The sequence below is a fragment of the Notechis scutatus genome, chromosome 5, assembly GCF_049901735.1.
Source record: "Notechis scutatus isolate UNSWTSFEM ecotype Mainland chromosome 5, rNotScu1.2, whole genome shotgun sequence".
NCBI lineage: Eukaryota > Metazoa > Chordata > Lepidosauria > Squamata > Elapidae > Notechis > Notechis scutatus.
Window position 1 is genome coordinate 79,356,926 of NC_142013.1, and position 15,550 is coordinate 79,372,475.

The following is a 15,550-nucleotide window of genomic DNA, read 5'->3' on the forward strand; positions in this document are numbered from 1 at the left end:
CTGAATTAACAATGAGTACTGTCAAGAGAAAACAAAATGGATAGATTTGCTGTCTATAATGCAGCAAATTACCAGAAAAATAATTCCATATTAGACAAAAGTTATAAACATATTTGTCCTAGCTAAAAACACTATAGGACTTTATGTTGAATGAGTCTGAGAAAAGGAGAATAAGATTGCGTGCAGTAACTTATGTGAATTGCTCAGAACTTGCATTGTTTAAGATATACAAAGATAGGCATATCTGTTTTTCAATCTCCAGGACAATCTCCAAAACAAAACCTTGACCTGTCCAAAACAATAATTTATTCCCAACAATTATGATTATTATATTTTACATGTCAGTGTTTATTGTAATCTATCATATTAGAGGACAGCAACTCTTGTAGCCTATACTTTAAGTTTATCCCCTGAACACTTTAAAATATCTTACTTTATTTAGTTTAACATTTGATTTCTTTACAAAAGGATATTATTGCCAGGACTTTCAGTAACATTAGGTTGAATTATGCAGATTAGTAGATTCTGGATATATTGTTATTTGCTCAGAAAGCGGTTGGCATATTTAATGATTTATTTACTTAAGAACTTTTTAAAAAGCTGGAGAAATTAAGCACTCTAATTGGAAAGCACAACAATAGAGCCCCTTTGTCATACTCCCTGCCTTAAACAAATGACACTGAATGCCTTATGCAGAGCACGGGGGATATTGTGTCTTAATAAACAAACAACAACAAAATGGCAGGATTTGCACATGTAAGTGCTTTTTATTTTTCAGTTTTGTTGCTGCTTGGACAGCCATGCAGGTTACTTAGATTTTGCAGTAATTTCCTACAGTTAAATGAATGAACATAATAGACTGATTACAAAGTAGTCATGTGTGACCTTTTCCTGAAGCCCTGTCTAGCAATGATAAAATGTTTACATTACTCTTGGGTGTCTCATGTGTTCAACTAGAAATCACTTCTGAAATTTCAAAATGAGGAATAGTGAGAGCTGTATTAGCTTGTCCTTATTAAAACGACTTCACTGCTAGGGTCTATATTTTATCTTGTTACCTACTCTGCATTATTTGTAAGATAAAATTGAGACATATATTTAAAAATATTTTGATGTATGGCTAAGAATCTTTGCTGTGAGCTGTACAGGTACAATCATGCCTCTGCATGCCATTTCTTCCTATTCATTGCAGACAGAATAAGATTGGTTTGCAAAGAACAACATGCCTTAGCAAGAAAAAAGTACAGAATTGTTGCCGAACTTCTTCAATAATTGGCCTTTGTTACCAACCACACTGATACCAGAAAAGCTACTTCTGTGCCATGACATCCTAGCAAAAAATATGTGATTATGTCATGATGTCCAATAAACATATGAGTTGTATATTTGCATAAAGAAATTGTCAGGCTTCTGTCCTTTATACTCCTTGTCCATACAAACAAATGGAAGTTATTAATCTAAAACCCCAGGAATATGTCTACTCAAAATATTTCAAGAAGTTAATTATATTTATTCTGAACCCTTTTAAATTCATGGCAACTATGCTAACAGTAGATCAGATAATGAACCAAGTCAAGCCCAGGTTAAGTTAATTTCCAAATTTTCTTTGCTTTGCAATGGATTTCCATTCTTTTACTATGAAGTCAGTACCATTCTCCTCAATGGCTTTTAAAGTTTTTTTTTGAATTAGTCTTAACTCCTGGGGGCTTCATGGACAGGTCCACATAGTTCCCTCAGCAATATTGCAGAAGCGATATACCAGTGCTTGTTTTTCAATTTCCCAGGCTAGGACTGAGAGAAAGTCACCCAGCTGGTTAACATGCCAAAGGATAACTGGAATTTGGCTCCTTCTATTCTTGGTTCAGAAAGAACCATACTTGTTCTCTCAGTGGGTGGCATTTATTTGCATGCATGTTTGATCAGGATGTTAGTTTCCCAAGTAACCTGTTTATTTCCCCAAAAGACAAATGTTCAGCAGAGATACTGTGCATCCTTATTTAATATATTTAACTCATATTATACTTAATAATGATAAATAAACAGGTAAAGATCTGAGCAATTAGTTGTTTCAGGTGCTAACTCTTACTGTCCTTGTTTTCTATTTTTTCATTATTTTTTCACTATTTTTTCGTTGTTTCTGGATGAGTAGGCAAAAGAAAATTTGGAGTCTGAGATTTCAGTTCAGGAGGTTCAGAGAGATGGGTGGGAGTTTGAGGGGGATAGATAATTGGTAAGCAAATCTATATGTTATTTGAAATTTGTTATTCTTCTTGAAAACCTTGTTTGAATTAGACTGCTGAGATTTGAATTCCACCCTGAGCTTAGTATGAAAATGTTTTCCTCCGTATTTTGCCTTTCTAAAGCTATTTTAGTCCTTTCCCCTCCATAGGGAAAAATAATATTTTAGAAGATTTCAGAGTGCAAAGTCTGTACAGAAAAACCTTGTGTTGCACTTTTCAATGATCTCATGGGTAAACATAGTCTGTTGTGTAGCAGTATAACCTTACAACCTGTTGACACCATGTTTTATTTAACTGTGCCTGCAAGCAGAAGCAATTATATTTTACAGTGAAGGTCCTAATTACTATAAGGACAATGTAGCAAAATAGACAGTCACAGGAAAACAAAGTTAAGAATTATTGCATCTTGTTCTACACCTCATTTAAAAACCGACCCACTTCCCTTTACTAAATAGGATTTTAAAAATCACACTGATCATTCAGTTATAACAGTTCATTTAGTGACCATACAAAGTTATAATACCACTGAAAAAAGTGACGTATGACTGTTTTTCACACTTAAGACTATTGTAGCATCCCCATGGTCACATGATCCAAATTCAGACGCTTGGCAGCTGTTTTATATTTATGAGGGCTGTAGTGTGCCAGAGTGATGTGGTCACCTTTTGCGACCTTCTGACAAGCAAAGTCAATGGGGAAACCAGTTTCACTTAACCATGTTATTAACTAAACAACTACATTGGTTCACTTAACGGTGGCAAGAAAGGTCATAAAATGAAGCAAACTCACTTAATAAATGCGTCGCTTAACAGCATAAATTTTAGGCTCAATTATAGTTGTAACTTGAGGACTACCTGTATTTTAAAGTTGAATCCTACATATCCATTCTGCTAGATTACTTGATTATTAAGTCCAAGAATAAGCATGGATATATAGAGCCATAGCCCACAAAATATTAAAGAAAGTGTATCACTTGTTGTATAATGTTGTGTATGAATACTGAATTGATTCGCAAAAACTGAATACTGAATACATTCATTCGCAAAAAGCCCTGTCTCCTTTTAATAAGGATCAATAAAAGCTTTTAAAGAATATTTGATGAAGATTTCGTGTATACAACTATCATAACTTGGAAGGGTTTATTTCAACCCCCTCCCCAATATTTTGAACAGGTAAGGTTGACTTACATACTCTTTTTATTTTTGATCTATTACTGAAATCATTTTCCAACTTCATTCCAGAAAAGGTATTTATATTTAAAAGGGCGATGTCATAGAAACAACACATAGAGGCCAACAGATAATTTATGGCATTATTTAAAAAAATGCTGTTTAAATAAAGGTGCTCAGAACTAAGTATTTTATCTGCAGTGTATCTTTGTTTAATATCTTGGAGAATTGATTCTGGTAGTGGCATCTATGACAAGGAACACTCCAAACTCAGCAAGATGATGGATGAAATATCATGTTTTACTTGTCCTTTTGGAACTTACTTTGATTCAGGTATAAAATGAGTAGAGGAGAGGGTTTTTATGACCGTAGAAGCTAAATTCACATTTTCTTATTAATTATGTCAGAAAATGGAGTTATTTTACAAAGTCTTAGAAACTGGATAAACAGTTCTCATTAATTGGTGAGTTTATTAAGGCAGAGATCTCTGTAATCCCCTTGTTTATAGATTCCTGGGCAGTAGACTGATTCTTTACTTAAGGCTGGAATGTTATATTTTCTGTTATATTTTGGAAAACTTTTTCTTTTACAGACATGACTCTGATTCTGTTGCTTCAAAATGCAGCAATAGTCTTTACAGGTAGACTTAAAAATGAAGAACTGATGATCACTACAATTATCATTGGGTCTCTCTTGTGAAAAGGAGTTTAATTCAATTATCTATAAAACAGACCCTTTATGTTGGGTTGTCTTCAGGAGTGGGATTCTACCAGTTTGGACCAGTTCTATAGAACCAGTTGTTACAATTCTGTGCAGTTCAGAGAACCATTAAATCGTGTCCCTGGCTGGCCCCTCCCCTCTCCAACCCCTCCCCTCTCTGCCCAGTTGCATGCACAGCATTGCACGCATGCACGACAATGCTGACTGCATTCTCCCCCGTCCAGTCACTCCTTAAGATATTTCTATTTTTTTCCTCCCAACGACCAGCTGTTCCGACGATCAACTGTGCTGGGTTCCCCCTCACTGTCTTATTGCTTCACCCAGGAGGCTTCCCTGAGGCCCAGGAGGCAAAAAAGGCTGCAGGGGTGTGTGCTGCATGTCCCCCATGTTCCGGTTTTGGCCTTCTGGGCCTAAGGGAAGCTTCCTGGGAGCAAAAATACCCCTCAGAAGGCTTCCCTGAGGCCCAGGAGGCCAAAAAATGGAGCACGAAGGGAGGTGCTGCAAACAAGAAAAGAAAAGAAGAAGCCATGCCCACTCAGTCACAAGGCCATGTCCACCTAGCCATGCCCATCTAGCCATGCCCACAGAACTGGTTGTAAAAATATTTGCATATCACTCCTGGTTGTCTGCCTGGTTGTCTGCAGGCATTTGTGTGCATAACTCTGTCTTATCCAACAAAAAATGGATATTCTTGTGTTGTTGGGGTTTTAGCTGATGTGGTAAAGATAAATAATGTGTCCAAGGTAGTGACATCATTTGTCCAATCCAGAAAAATAATGCCAGACCTTGGGTCACTAGGTACAGAAGTTGTTATTGATCAGAAGAGTTGGATTTATCTATAGGTGGTGGTGATTATTCCAAGTTTCTAGATTGTCACCTTTAGCAGTTTCCTCAAAATACTCATCCATGTAACATTTCAATCACTACAATATGGACTGCACTTCCTTCCAGGACAACCTTCCACAACTTGCTACTTTGCAAATGAGTTGGACTTCAACATACATAATCTTCCAGCCAACACATTATTTATTTATTTATTGAATTTATATTGCTGCCTATTTGCCCATGGCGACTCGAGGTGGCTTACAGAATATAAAACCACATTTAAAACAATAAAAGCTAATGAAAAGAATCAAATAAATTAATAAAGTACAATATAACAAAATCACCCCCCCCAACTCCCACTCCCTGCCACGACCACAGCAGATTACACGAGCCATTTAATGAGCTCCATTCCGCTCTGATTATCACTGATTATCTATCATTGTTGAATGATGAAGTTGAATCCAGTACATCTGGAAAAAAGTGCCTATTTTAGGACTTTCCTTTGGGTTCTGTGCATATTCCCTTTAAAAATACCTACTTGTCCCCAAAAAACCTAATTTTTTTTTTTTTTTCCAGAAATGGGGGGAAAAAAAAATTAAAAGGGCCTTCCTCTAGTTTCCTCTTTTTTCTAACCCAGAATGGTAACTGAAGAACACAGAATTGGGTATGGTCCATAGAAACAAACATTGCCAATAGCTGTGGAGAGATATTTTGTTATTTTGTTATTCAACTCAGGATGGAATCCATTTGGAAACATATACCTTGCCCCCTTTGAAGGAAATTTAGAAAAACTTAATCTCAGCATTTCCTTTTACATGTTTTTTTCTAAATTCATATGGTAAAAATGGGAGTGAAATATAGATTGCTCTTCTCATGCAGGATGATTAATTTACAATCCTCATGTAAAGTTAGTCTTGTAGTAAAGGCAAGTTGTATTATTGCACAACTTCTGTGTTGTGATTTTTTTTGCACAGCTGGAATTTTCAGGACTAAATATTTCTGGGTCAAGATATATTTTTTAAAAATTAGAATACCAGATTAATAGTCATAGTCAAGCCTGATATTTTTTTTTTTAGTATGGCCTTGTTTTGAATTCTCAGTGTTGGATTCGCATCAGGAAGAAACAAAGAATTGGGTTACACTGCAAATTTACAACTCGTTTATAACCAGATTTTTTTAAAAAAAATCCTGGATATTATCCTTTATAGGATATGAAAGAAAGTAGAATATGGAAATAATGATATTAGAGAAGATCCATATTAAAGGCACATAAGCTATACCCTGGGGGAAAATAAGTTGCAAGCTTAACCATGATTATGTGCTATTCTACAGTATAAATATGTTTTTAATATTGCTGTACCCAAAGGGTATGTGAACTGTAGATTTGCATATAGTGGGTTAAAATGGATTCAGTGAAATTCATGCGAACTTTTTTCTCTTTTTATGTAGGATGGATTGCTATGTTAGGAGCTCTGTGGCTTCTTGTTCTAGCCAACATTCATGATTTTGAAATGATTCTGAACAGAGTGGAATGGGCGACCCTCCTTTTCTTTGCAGCATTATTTGTTTTAATGGAGGTAAGATAAAGACATTTTAAAGACTGTTTAAAATCTTGGTGAAGAATTTCATTTTTACTTTCTCGAGTTGGTTTTCAATCAAGTGAAATATAGATTGCTCTTCTCATGCAGAATGATTAATTTACAATTATCATGTGAAGTTAGTCTTGTAAAAAAGGCAGTTTTATTACTGCACAATTTCTGTGTTCTGATATTTATTCTGTGGCTGGAATTTTCAGGTATGGACTAAATGTTTCTGGTCAAGACATATGAATTAGGAGCTCTTTCTATAAATATGCTGTGGATAAAAGAGTTTAAAGAACTATTTTGCAAATACAGAGAGATGAAATCTGTCATCCCATCCTATATGTTTCCTATATGGTGAAGCATAGAGGAAGGATCACCTTATGTACTGCTTTTCCTGTTATATATGTAAAAAGATTCAGGCTGGCATAACCAGGGGCCATTTCCTTTGGGAATATCCAATGATACTATGATGTCTTTTGAGAAACCGTTGATGTAATGCTTGCCTGTTGTTCATGCTTTCTCTCTCATTTTGTCTGTTAAATATTTTGAGTTTAATAGTTATAATTTTGCTAGCTATACTGAGTGGCCTGTGTGCTTGATCTAATCAGGATATAAGGATTGAGTGCTTTGATTGTGTGCTGGGTGCAAATTAAATTAAATTCACGTTAATTTTTCAGGATTAGTTCTGATTTGGTTTGAGATTCTATAATACTCAAGATATGTAACCTTTCATGTGACCTCAGTATATTTCCAATGCACTCTGTGGGCCTCCTGCAAAAGTTGTATCAAATGTGACTGAATCTTTCAAAGGGCGAATATATGAAATGCATGGGAAATAAACATATTAATTAAATTTAATTAAGGTGATAAAATTAATTTCATTGTCACGCTCGCCCCAACCACCTTTTCTTTTGGCTTGCTATATTTTTGAGCACAGGTCCCAGAATGCTACCCCAAAATCGCATAGCTCTCAGCCTGAAGCAAAGTGATCTATCTCTTCATTCCAAAATTGTGTGAATTAAAATAAGGAAAAGTAGCATTTGAAAATTATTCTCCAGATACTTGTAATTATTACTATCTACTCTCAGTACTGAAGAGGAAATCCTGATATACAGAGCATTGGGATCTTTAAGATTAAGATTAGATAAGATAACCTTTTATTGTCATTTTTTACTGTGAGCACATTGGCCCACATTAAAAATGAAAAATTTAAGGATAGGGCTTTACTCCTTGACAGAAGTGAAGACTGACTATTCATATTACAGAAAGTAACCTCATGCAAGGGAAGATCTGGTAAATCCAAAATGAGTGCTAAGATTTGTCTTTCAGTTGTATCCCAAATAGCGAGCTTTTTTACTTTGAGTTCAGTGAATTAAGGAAATCTTCATCTGCATTTCTCCTGGGTGCTGTGTTTCCCATTTCAGTGTTTTATCTGTGTAATCAAAAGCAAATTCAGTGAGGCTTACAGAGAGGCAAATAAGATGTAGAATTTAGCTAGGTTTAAGAATCTTAGAAAGAGAAAGAATGAATACTTTCATCCAGTGTTATATCATCTAGCCTAGAAAATTCTTCTGCTGATGGATAGAGTAAGGTAACTATATGGAAAAATACATTGTGTGACCTATGCTTTCCTATGGGATTTGTACACATTTATTTGTACAAACTTGTACAAATAAATTAGTATAAGTCATGCCACAATGTTTCGATCATTGTAAAGAATAAGCACCGCTGCTCTTTATAAAACTCTTTAGATAGTAAGTAGATAACCCTTTGACACATTCTTTGAAAGAAAAGTAGTACAGTCTAATGTGAGCAGAATGTACATTACATTTTGAGTTGACCATATTTTCTTACCCCAATGTTGGACAGTCTTATGATAATCAAAGAAGAGTATATATTATAAATAGAAAAATTGTTGTGGCAGATGAATTTCAATAATAAATCAATATTTACTTACCTAAACAGATTGACCATGGGTGGGCCAAAAAAAGCAGTGGGAATAAGAGCTACTTCTGACTCCCTGACAGTTTCTCCATGGACTTTGCTTTGCTTTCTGGTGGGGAGTACTACAGCCTGGATTTTTTAAAAACACATCCTATAAATTAGCAAAATTTATGTTCCTCAATTCAAAAATAGCTATATTGCACTGTTTGGGCTAACCTGAAGGTGCAAACAGAGAAACAGATAAATATAATGTGAGTTTTTACAGTGTATGTACATTGTATATAGTAAATTGTACTTCTCCCAACTTGTTTTCCTGCTAAATGAATTAAGCTCTTGAACTGATAGGATCACAACAACCAGGGTAAAGGCACTTCTATGAAATGAATGAAGAAAGAAGTTACTATGTTAATTTGAAAGACACTCCAGATCTCTCTGAACTCACAAAGTTAGCAGCATTGGAGCGCTGAAATTGTTTTTTTAAAAATTCCTGTGTGGTTGTAGTAAAACAGGTGCAATTCTAGGTGTCATTTGTCCTCAGTTCAATCAAAAATCCTGGAAAGGGCAAACTTCTGAATATAAGTAACAGTGGAATAACTAGCAATAATTTTAGGATGCAGAAATGATTTTTACATAGTGCCAAGTCAGAAATCCTACACACAAGGAAGAACCCCATATGCACACCCAACTAAGTTAATCAAGATAAATGTAACTATTCAGGTAGAGGTACACATAAGGTTTTTTTTTTTTTTTTCAGGTGGGATAACAGCATGAAAAAATAAACTCAGAATGTAGCCCCAATCATAGTTGAGTAAATCTTGCAGGTGCATTGGCTCTTCAAGCCTAATTTTCTTCTGGAATTTTGAGTATGCCACTCTCAGCTTCTCTAACCAGCTGAGCTACACTAATGACTTTTACCCAAATTGTTTCTCTGCAAAACTTATAGCTCCAACTGTTCTGTTGTTTTTATTGCCATGCCTCGCTGAAGTTTATCTCTTCCCATCACAGGGAAACATAGAAGCAAACTTTAAAAGACTGGAACTGCTACAGTAGAAGCAGAGATTATTTTTAGATGATTTTTGTATATAGCAGTAGACACATGTGATTTAAATACTTTTCCTTTTTATTTCTGGATGGAGGCACAGTTCTTTGTATGCAGTACTTACATCACATTTTGACAATTACAAACTTAAGAATTATTTTTGGTTTATTCTCTTCATATCTGAGCCCAAGAGATAGTTGAAATTGGACCACACATTCTAAGAAACTCATTGTGGGCTTTAGACTTGTCAATGCACATTTAGGTGGCAGTGTAATTTTATTAGTTTTTCAGCTATGTGCATTACAATAAAATGGGATGCTGTGGGCCAGCTCAGCTAAGGAAAGTTGGCTGGAGGGGACCAGGAGGTGCATCTTCTTGGCTGTAGCTCCAGCCTTCTGGAACATTCTTCCTTTGGAGCTCAGGATGGTTCTGATCTTGTTAGCCTTTCATAAGTTTCTAAAAATCTGACTATGTGCAAGAGCCTGGAGTATTGAAGAATACAAAAGGCATTGAGTGACTTAGAGAAACTGGAAAGGTCTCCATAGGTCCCCTTGCAATGTAGACCTGCATAGTTATGATAGATAATCATATGTACAATGAAGAAAGCCTATCTTTGAAATGCCAAGAATTAAATCGGAGTACCTGCAATATCAAAAAATATTCTCCATTTGCTTGTGAGAAGAAGAAAGGCCATCAATATTATTTTCATGAAGAAAATGGAGAAAGAGGAAAGACTATGGACAAAAGTTATCATCTGCAGTTGGCAAGAGACACATTGTCATGTCCCTGTTGGAATCTGATTCAAAGTGGGAAGCCGAGCAGCTGACAGGGAGTGGGAGTGTGGCTCCATTGGCTGTGGAAGAAACTGGGGAAGGGCACGATCCAGATGGGCAGAGGACAGGGCAAGGGAATTCAGAGGAAGACCCAGGCCCACCCCCTCTTCATCCTAGGGCATGCAGGGAGGAACAGAGAAGGGAGCAACATGAGTTGTGTGGCTTATGGGGGAGGAAAGAGCCCTGATTCCCTTCATTAGCTGCAGCTGGGAACAGTGTTTAATAAGGGAAGTTTAGCACAGCAAGTTGTTGGGAGCAAACTGAATTATCTGGTATGTGGTAGCTTATCTGTGTTCCTGGCATCTTCCCAACTGTGTGTGTTCTGCTGTGCTTTCAAGTCTGCAATTCCTTCTCCTGTCCTGTCAAGTTAATTACTGCAGCATGGTTTGTGTGGATTTTTAGTTACAGTTTGTATGTACTTTGTTTTTGGACTGACTTTCCTTCACTTAAAGGCTGTTCCTGGGAGAGTTTTCTCCAGCTGAAGGTAACCTGGACATTGGGGGCAAAGTTGGAGATAATAAAGGGACTCTTATTGCTTATTTGACTGTGTTGCCTTTGTGCCATGCCCCGCATCATCACACACATGGAAATCTAATCCAAAATAAATAAGCAGATTTTGGATACTGATCATTAATTTCTACCTAGCAGAAATTTGACCAAAGGTTTTGCAGAGTTGCTAAATTTTGTCTATGGGATTACCTGAACTGGGTATGCTGCCTGAAATGAATTGGAATATAGTAAAGAAGAAAATTTCTTTCAAAAAGCATAGAAATTTGTAAAGGAATATTTAAGATTAGTTGGTTAATGACTTACAAACTGCAGACTATTTGAAGAAATAATGTTTAATTCTATGGTATTTTTTGCCATGAAACACTGTTTAAAGACTTGTATATTTGTTTTAATTTTTTCAAAAAACTGGAGAGAATATAGTTCCTCTTGAATAAGGCCAAGGCAGGGAAATTATAAGTAAAATATAGTTTAATTTTTCACAATACTTCAAGAAATAGATTTGGTTAAGCAGAACTGTCTAAGATAGCTTCAGAATCAGAATTGCATGCTATTTTCTGGTAAAAATATCAAGAGTCCAAGCAGTAAAGCAATGTATTTGCTTCAGGGGATCTGATTTGTGAAACTTGAAATTTAAATCTAAATAGGAATAAAATTTTGCATCACTATCTTTTGATTAAGGATGATTTAAAGAGCAGCATGTTCTAATATAATGTCAAATCTACTAATCTGTACAAATTTTTGTAGCTGGGTTACATATTGTGACTTAATTGCTTGTATTGGGAACAATATAAATTGGGATGGTAGTAATAAATGCTCAAAGGTGTTCTGGACTTTATTATTTCCTGGATTAAGCCATTTCAACCGTCTCATTTCTCATTTATTTAGTCCCCAGTTCAGCTGTTTTAGGTCTTACTGTTTTAATAGAAAAGAATATATATAGCTCAGGGTCGAACTGAGCAGCGATGATGCTACCTAGTTGGGTAATGAAACATCTGCAAGCAAATAATTAAGTTCAGAGATGATGAAGGATTTAATCTTACTGTAAATAAAGTTTCTAATTCAAAATTCTAGGACAGACTTTCCTCATAGGATGAAAAGAGAGTAACAGCAATAATCTTCTCCTTCTGCCATTATTCAGATATTAAATATATTGTCAGGGTTCCAAATAATAGATCCATGGCAAGCAAGAATCTGAGGCAATTGAACTCATCAAATAGTACTTTTATTGGAAATATCATATTGGCACATATCTGGCGAAAACTGACTCTGAAATCTCCCACGGTTTTTACCTAATTAAAAATAAAAGATTTTCTACTTTTTCAAAACAATCAGTCACATGATCCAATCATTGTCCAAGCAGTCTGACAACTGGGTGGTATCACTCTGCCTTCTTCCAACCAGGTGTGAGAAGGTCCTTGGTTCCCAAGAGAAAGGTTTTTTGTTTTTGTTTTGGTTACAGAATTCCCTCTATCTCAAATCCCTCTCTCCCTATTCTTCAGCTCCAGTGTGGCAACACTGAAGCGGACAAAATGGCTTCAGTTAGGCCAGCTTCAGGGTTGACACATATATTCAGTTCACTTGATTGAATATGAGTCATTGTAACCAGATTCCTTTGTAAAAGTTATTTATATATAGCTTCAAGCCAGAACTGAGTGTCATGAACATATTTTGACTCTGATTTGACTGTGTGACTTCTCTAGCCCTCTTCGACTATCCCACAAATAGTTCCACAATCTGTTCTCGCAGTGGTTGACCAATTTAAGGACGTCACTAATCTCCCATAATATGACTTTCAAAGGCAGCCATATTGCCAACCAGGCTAATAGCCATTGATTCCCATCAGTGGTGGGATTCAATTTTTTTTTTTTTACTACCGGTTCTGTGGGTGTGGCTTGGTGGCACGGCAGGGGAAGGATATTGTAAAATTTCCAGTCAGAGGTGGTATTTGCCGGTTCTCCAGACTACTCAAAATTTCCGCTACCAGTTCTCCAGAACTGGTCAGAACCTGCTGAATACCACCTCTGATTCCCAGGCCTTTGATGAATTGGTCCAACCCGTTTTTGAAGCCAGCTAAGTTAGTGGTCAACGTAGCATGTCTCTTCAGTCTCACCTGTTGGTAGAATTTTGAGTGGGGATGTCTGAAAGTATTTATAGAGGCTTCTATGAAACAGTTCCAGAGCTGAGACTTATGAAATGTTTACACTTAGATGAAGCTCATGAGAAGACTTTGTACTTTATTCATCTGTCATTTTCAACATGTAAATGTACAGGATCATAGTCAACAACATCCCTCCTTTTAATTATATATCAGCTATTTATAATGTATGAAGATCACAATCAGATCTACATCTACCTTCCTGAGAAATTCCTCTTAGAACATAGTCAGGCTCTGCAGAGTTTCAGACAGTTAGCTCCAAATAATCTTTTTCTAATTTGTTTTTGCAATTTTAATTCAATACCTACATATTACCTAATGCTAAGCCACTGTTGGTCCATCTCATCAAGGACTGTCTACATTTCATGGAATCTGTTTTCTAGACTTTTGTTCAGAGCAATAAAACTAGAGCGTTTGGTATAAAAATTGTATTCTTTGCTACTGACCTCAGTCTTCTTAACATGGCTAGAATATCATTCCTAAATTCCTGTAAACACTTCTGAGCAATAAACATCTGCTTGAGAATCCATATTAACTGAAAAATTACATCAGTCTTTCTTGAGGGAAAAACAAATCTGTTTGTTTTAATTACTGGGGGAAGTGGGGGGAGAGAATCCCAGTTCCAATTTACTATTTTTTTGTTAAATGTGTAACCAGTGTTTTTAATAACTTGTTGGATTAGTAATTTCTTGCAAGTGGGAAAATTTGCCTAATAATTTAGAATGCATGTTTTATTTATTGACTTTATTTCATTTCTTTATTTCCTTTTTTTTAAAAAATAGGCTTTGGCTCATCTTCATTTAATAGAATACATAGGAGAACAAACAGCTTTGTTGATAAAGGTACAGTTTGCAATACATTTTTTAAATTTAAAAAGGGTACATTGTATTTTTTTCATATTTATGGTATTATATTCATGATTATGTTCTGTTGTCAAAGATACAGTCCTAGATTCAAATGCAAGCCATGCAGTGGAATCCTGGGGTTTTTCTCTTAGATGAATTGTTAGATTTGGGAATTGTGGATTTTTTTTTTTAAAGTCTCAGTGCTGGATCTGGATATTATTATTCTCAGGCTACTGTTGCCATCAGGAAAAGGAATCAAACTTAGATCGTCGGTTATAGGAAAGCCTCTTCAACTCCTTTGGACCTGTGAATATATTTAATGTGGAAAACACATTATGAGCTTTTAAAAATTTATTAAAAATAATTCATAAAGTAGCTGCAACAGTACACAACAGCTGCAGAATAGCAGTTTATAAGAAAAAAAGATGGTACTTTTGCTTCTTTACTGATAATAATGATTCCCTTGAAGAGTGGCTGATTTTTCTTTTTTGAGGAGGCAGATAGCCACAATTATAAATCAAGCCCTCGGCCACAGCCCCCCCCCCAATGATTTTGATGTTCCAAGAACATCTATGTGGCTTATTTGGAATCTTGGGGCAATTTTTTAAAAAATAATGATGATTTTTGATATGTTTAAGTATATTGTTGTATATGTGATGTACAATATATAATTAGCCATTAAGTTGGTTATATAATAAAAAGCTATAACTGAGAAAAGGGCCCTCTAAATTTTGGACTAATCCCCCCTCCCCCCAAATAAAACCTATTTGGCATACAGTTGGAACACAGAATGTAATTCCCATGTACTTTTATATTTCTGTGTCTTTTTCTTATTTCCACTGAATCAGATAATTGTGATACTTTTATGTACATATTTGAATTTGAGTTTTTAAAGCAAAACATTTAAAACAATGGCTTCTACTGTACTGCTCAAAGGTGAAATAAAGTTGACCTATCTAACATTGACTTATATACAAATCTGCAGAATTTTCACATGAGTTACAGCAGGATAAATCAGTAACAGTCTTAGTTGCAAGATAATTGCTTTCATGAAAAAGGCCATCTATTTAATCCATCCTTTCTGTCCTGCCTGCTTGCCAGGAGGTCCCTGAAGAGCAACGTTTGACAGTAGCTATTATTTTAATTCTGTGGGTCTCTGTATTGGCATCATCTCTAATTGACAATATTCCATTCACTGCTACAATGGTAAGTCCTATGTCTTTGCATCCTTCTGTCAGGGATACAGTGTAGAGTAACTGCATGTCACTAGATGTTTAGGTTGCTATACATTTTTCTTCAGGACTTTCAGATATGAATTTGTTAAAGTAATTTCCACCTTTCCCATTATTTTATTGCCAAGGGGGCTCTTACATTAATGTTCTGAGATGTGAAAGTTACTATAGCAATTCCCATACTTCATTAAGAAGTTAATAGTTAAAAGAAATAAAATAAGATTAGTCTGTCAAGATTTCTTTTTGACAAATCCATGCTAATAAATCCATCACTGTGTGGTTTTCAAGGGCTTAGAGATGAAACTGTGTTTATTTGATCTAGAATCTTTTCAGATATTGATAACCCCCTGCAACCCTTTTGGTTCTTCTATTTTTCCTGTTTGAAGATATCCATAGATTTGGCATGTGCATTCTTGAAGGGAAGGGTTCCCATCACATGTGAGGTGAGGGAAAGT

General features: G+C 35.6%; 1 protein-coding gene across 3 annotated transcripts in view; it reads left to right on the plus strand.

Moving 5' to 3' along the window:
- The window catches only part of OCA2 (OCA2 melanosomal transmembrane protein), a 193,017-nt gene that overhangs the window by 134,922 nt on the left and 42,545 nt on the right, over positions 1–15,550 (plus strand). For all 3 annotated transcript variants that reach the window (XM_087967115.1, XM_087967114.1, XM_087967116.1), the window contains 3 exons: positions 6,404–6,531; positions 13,801–13,860; positions 14,965–15,069. In XM_087967115.1, the coding sequence (XP_087823241.1) occupies positions 6,404–6,531; positions 13,801–13,860; positions 14,965–15,069 (293 nt within the window). The remainder of the gene's footprint in view (positions 1–6,403; positions 6,532–13,800; positions 13,861–14,964; positions 15,070–15,550) is intronic.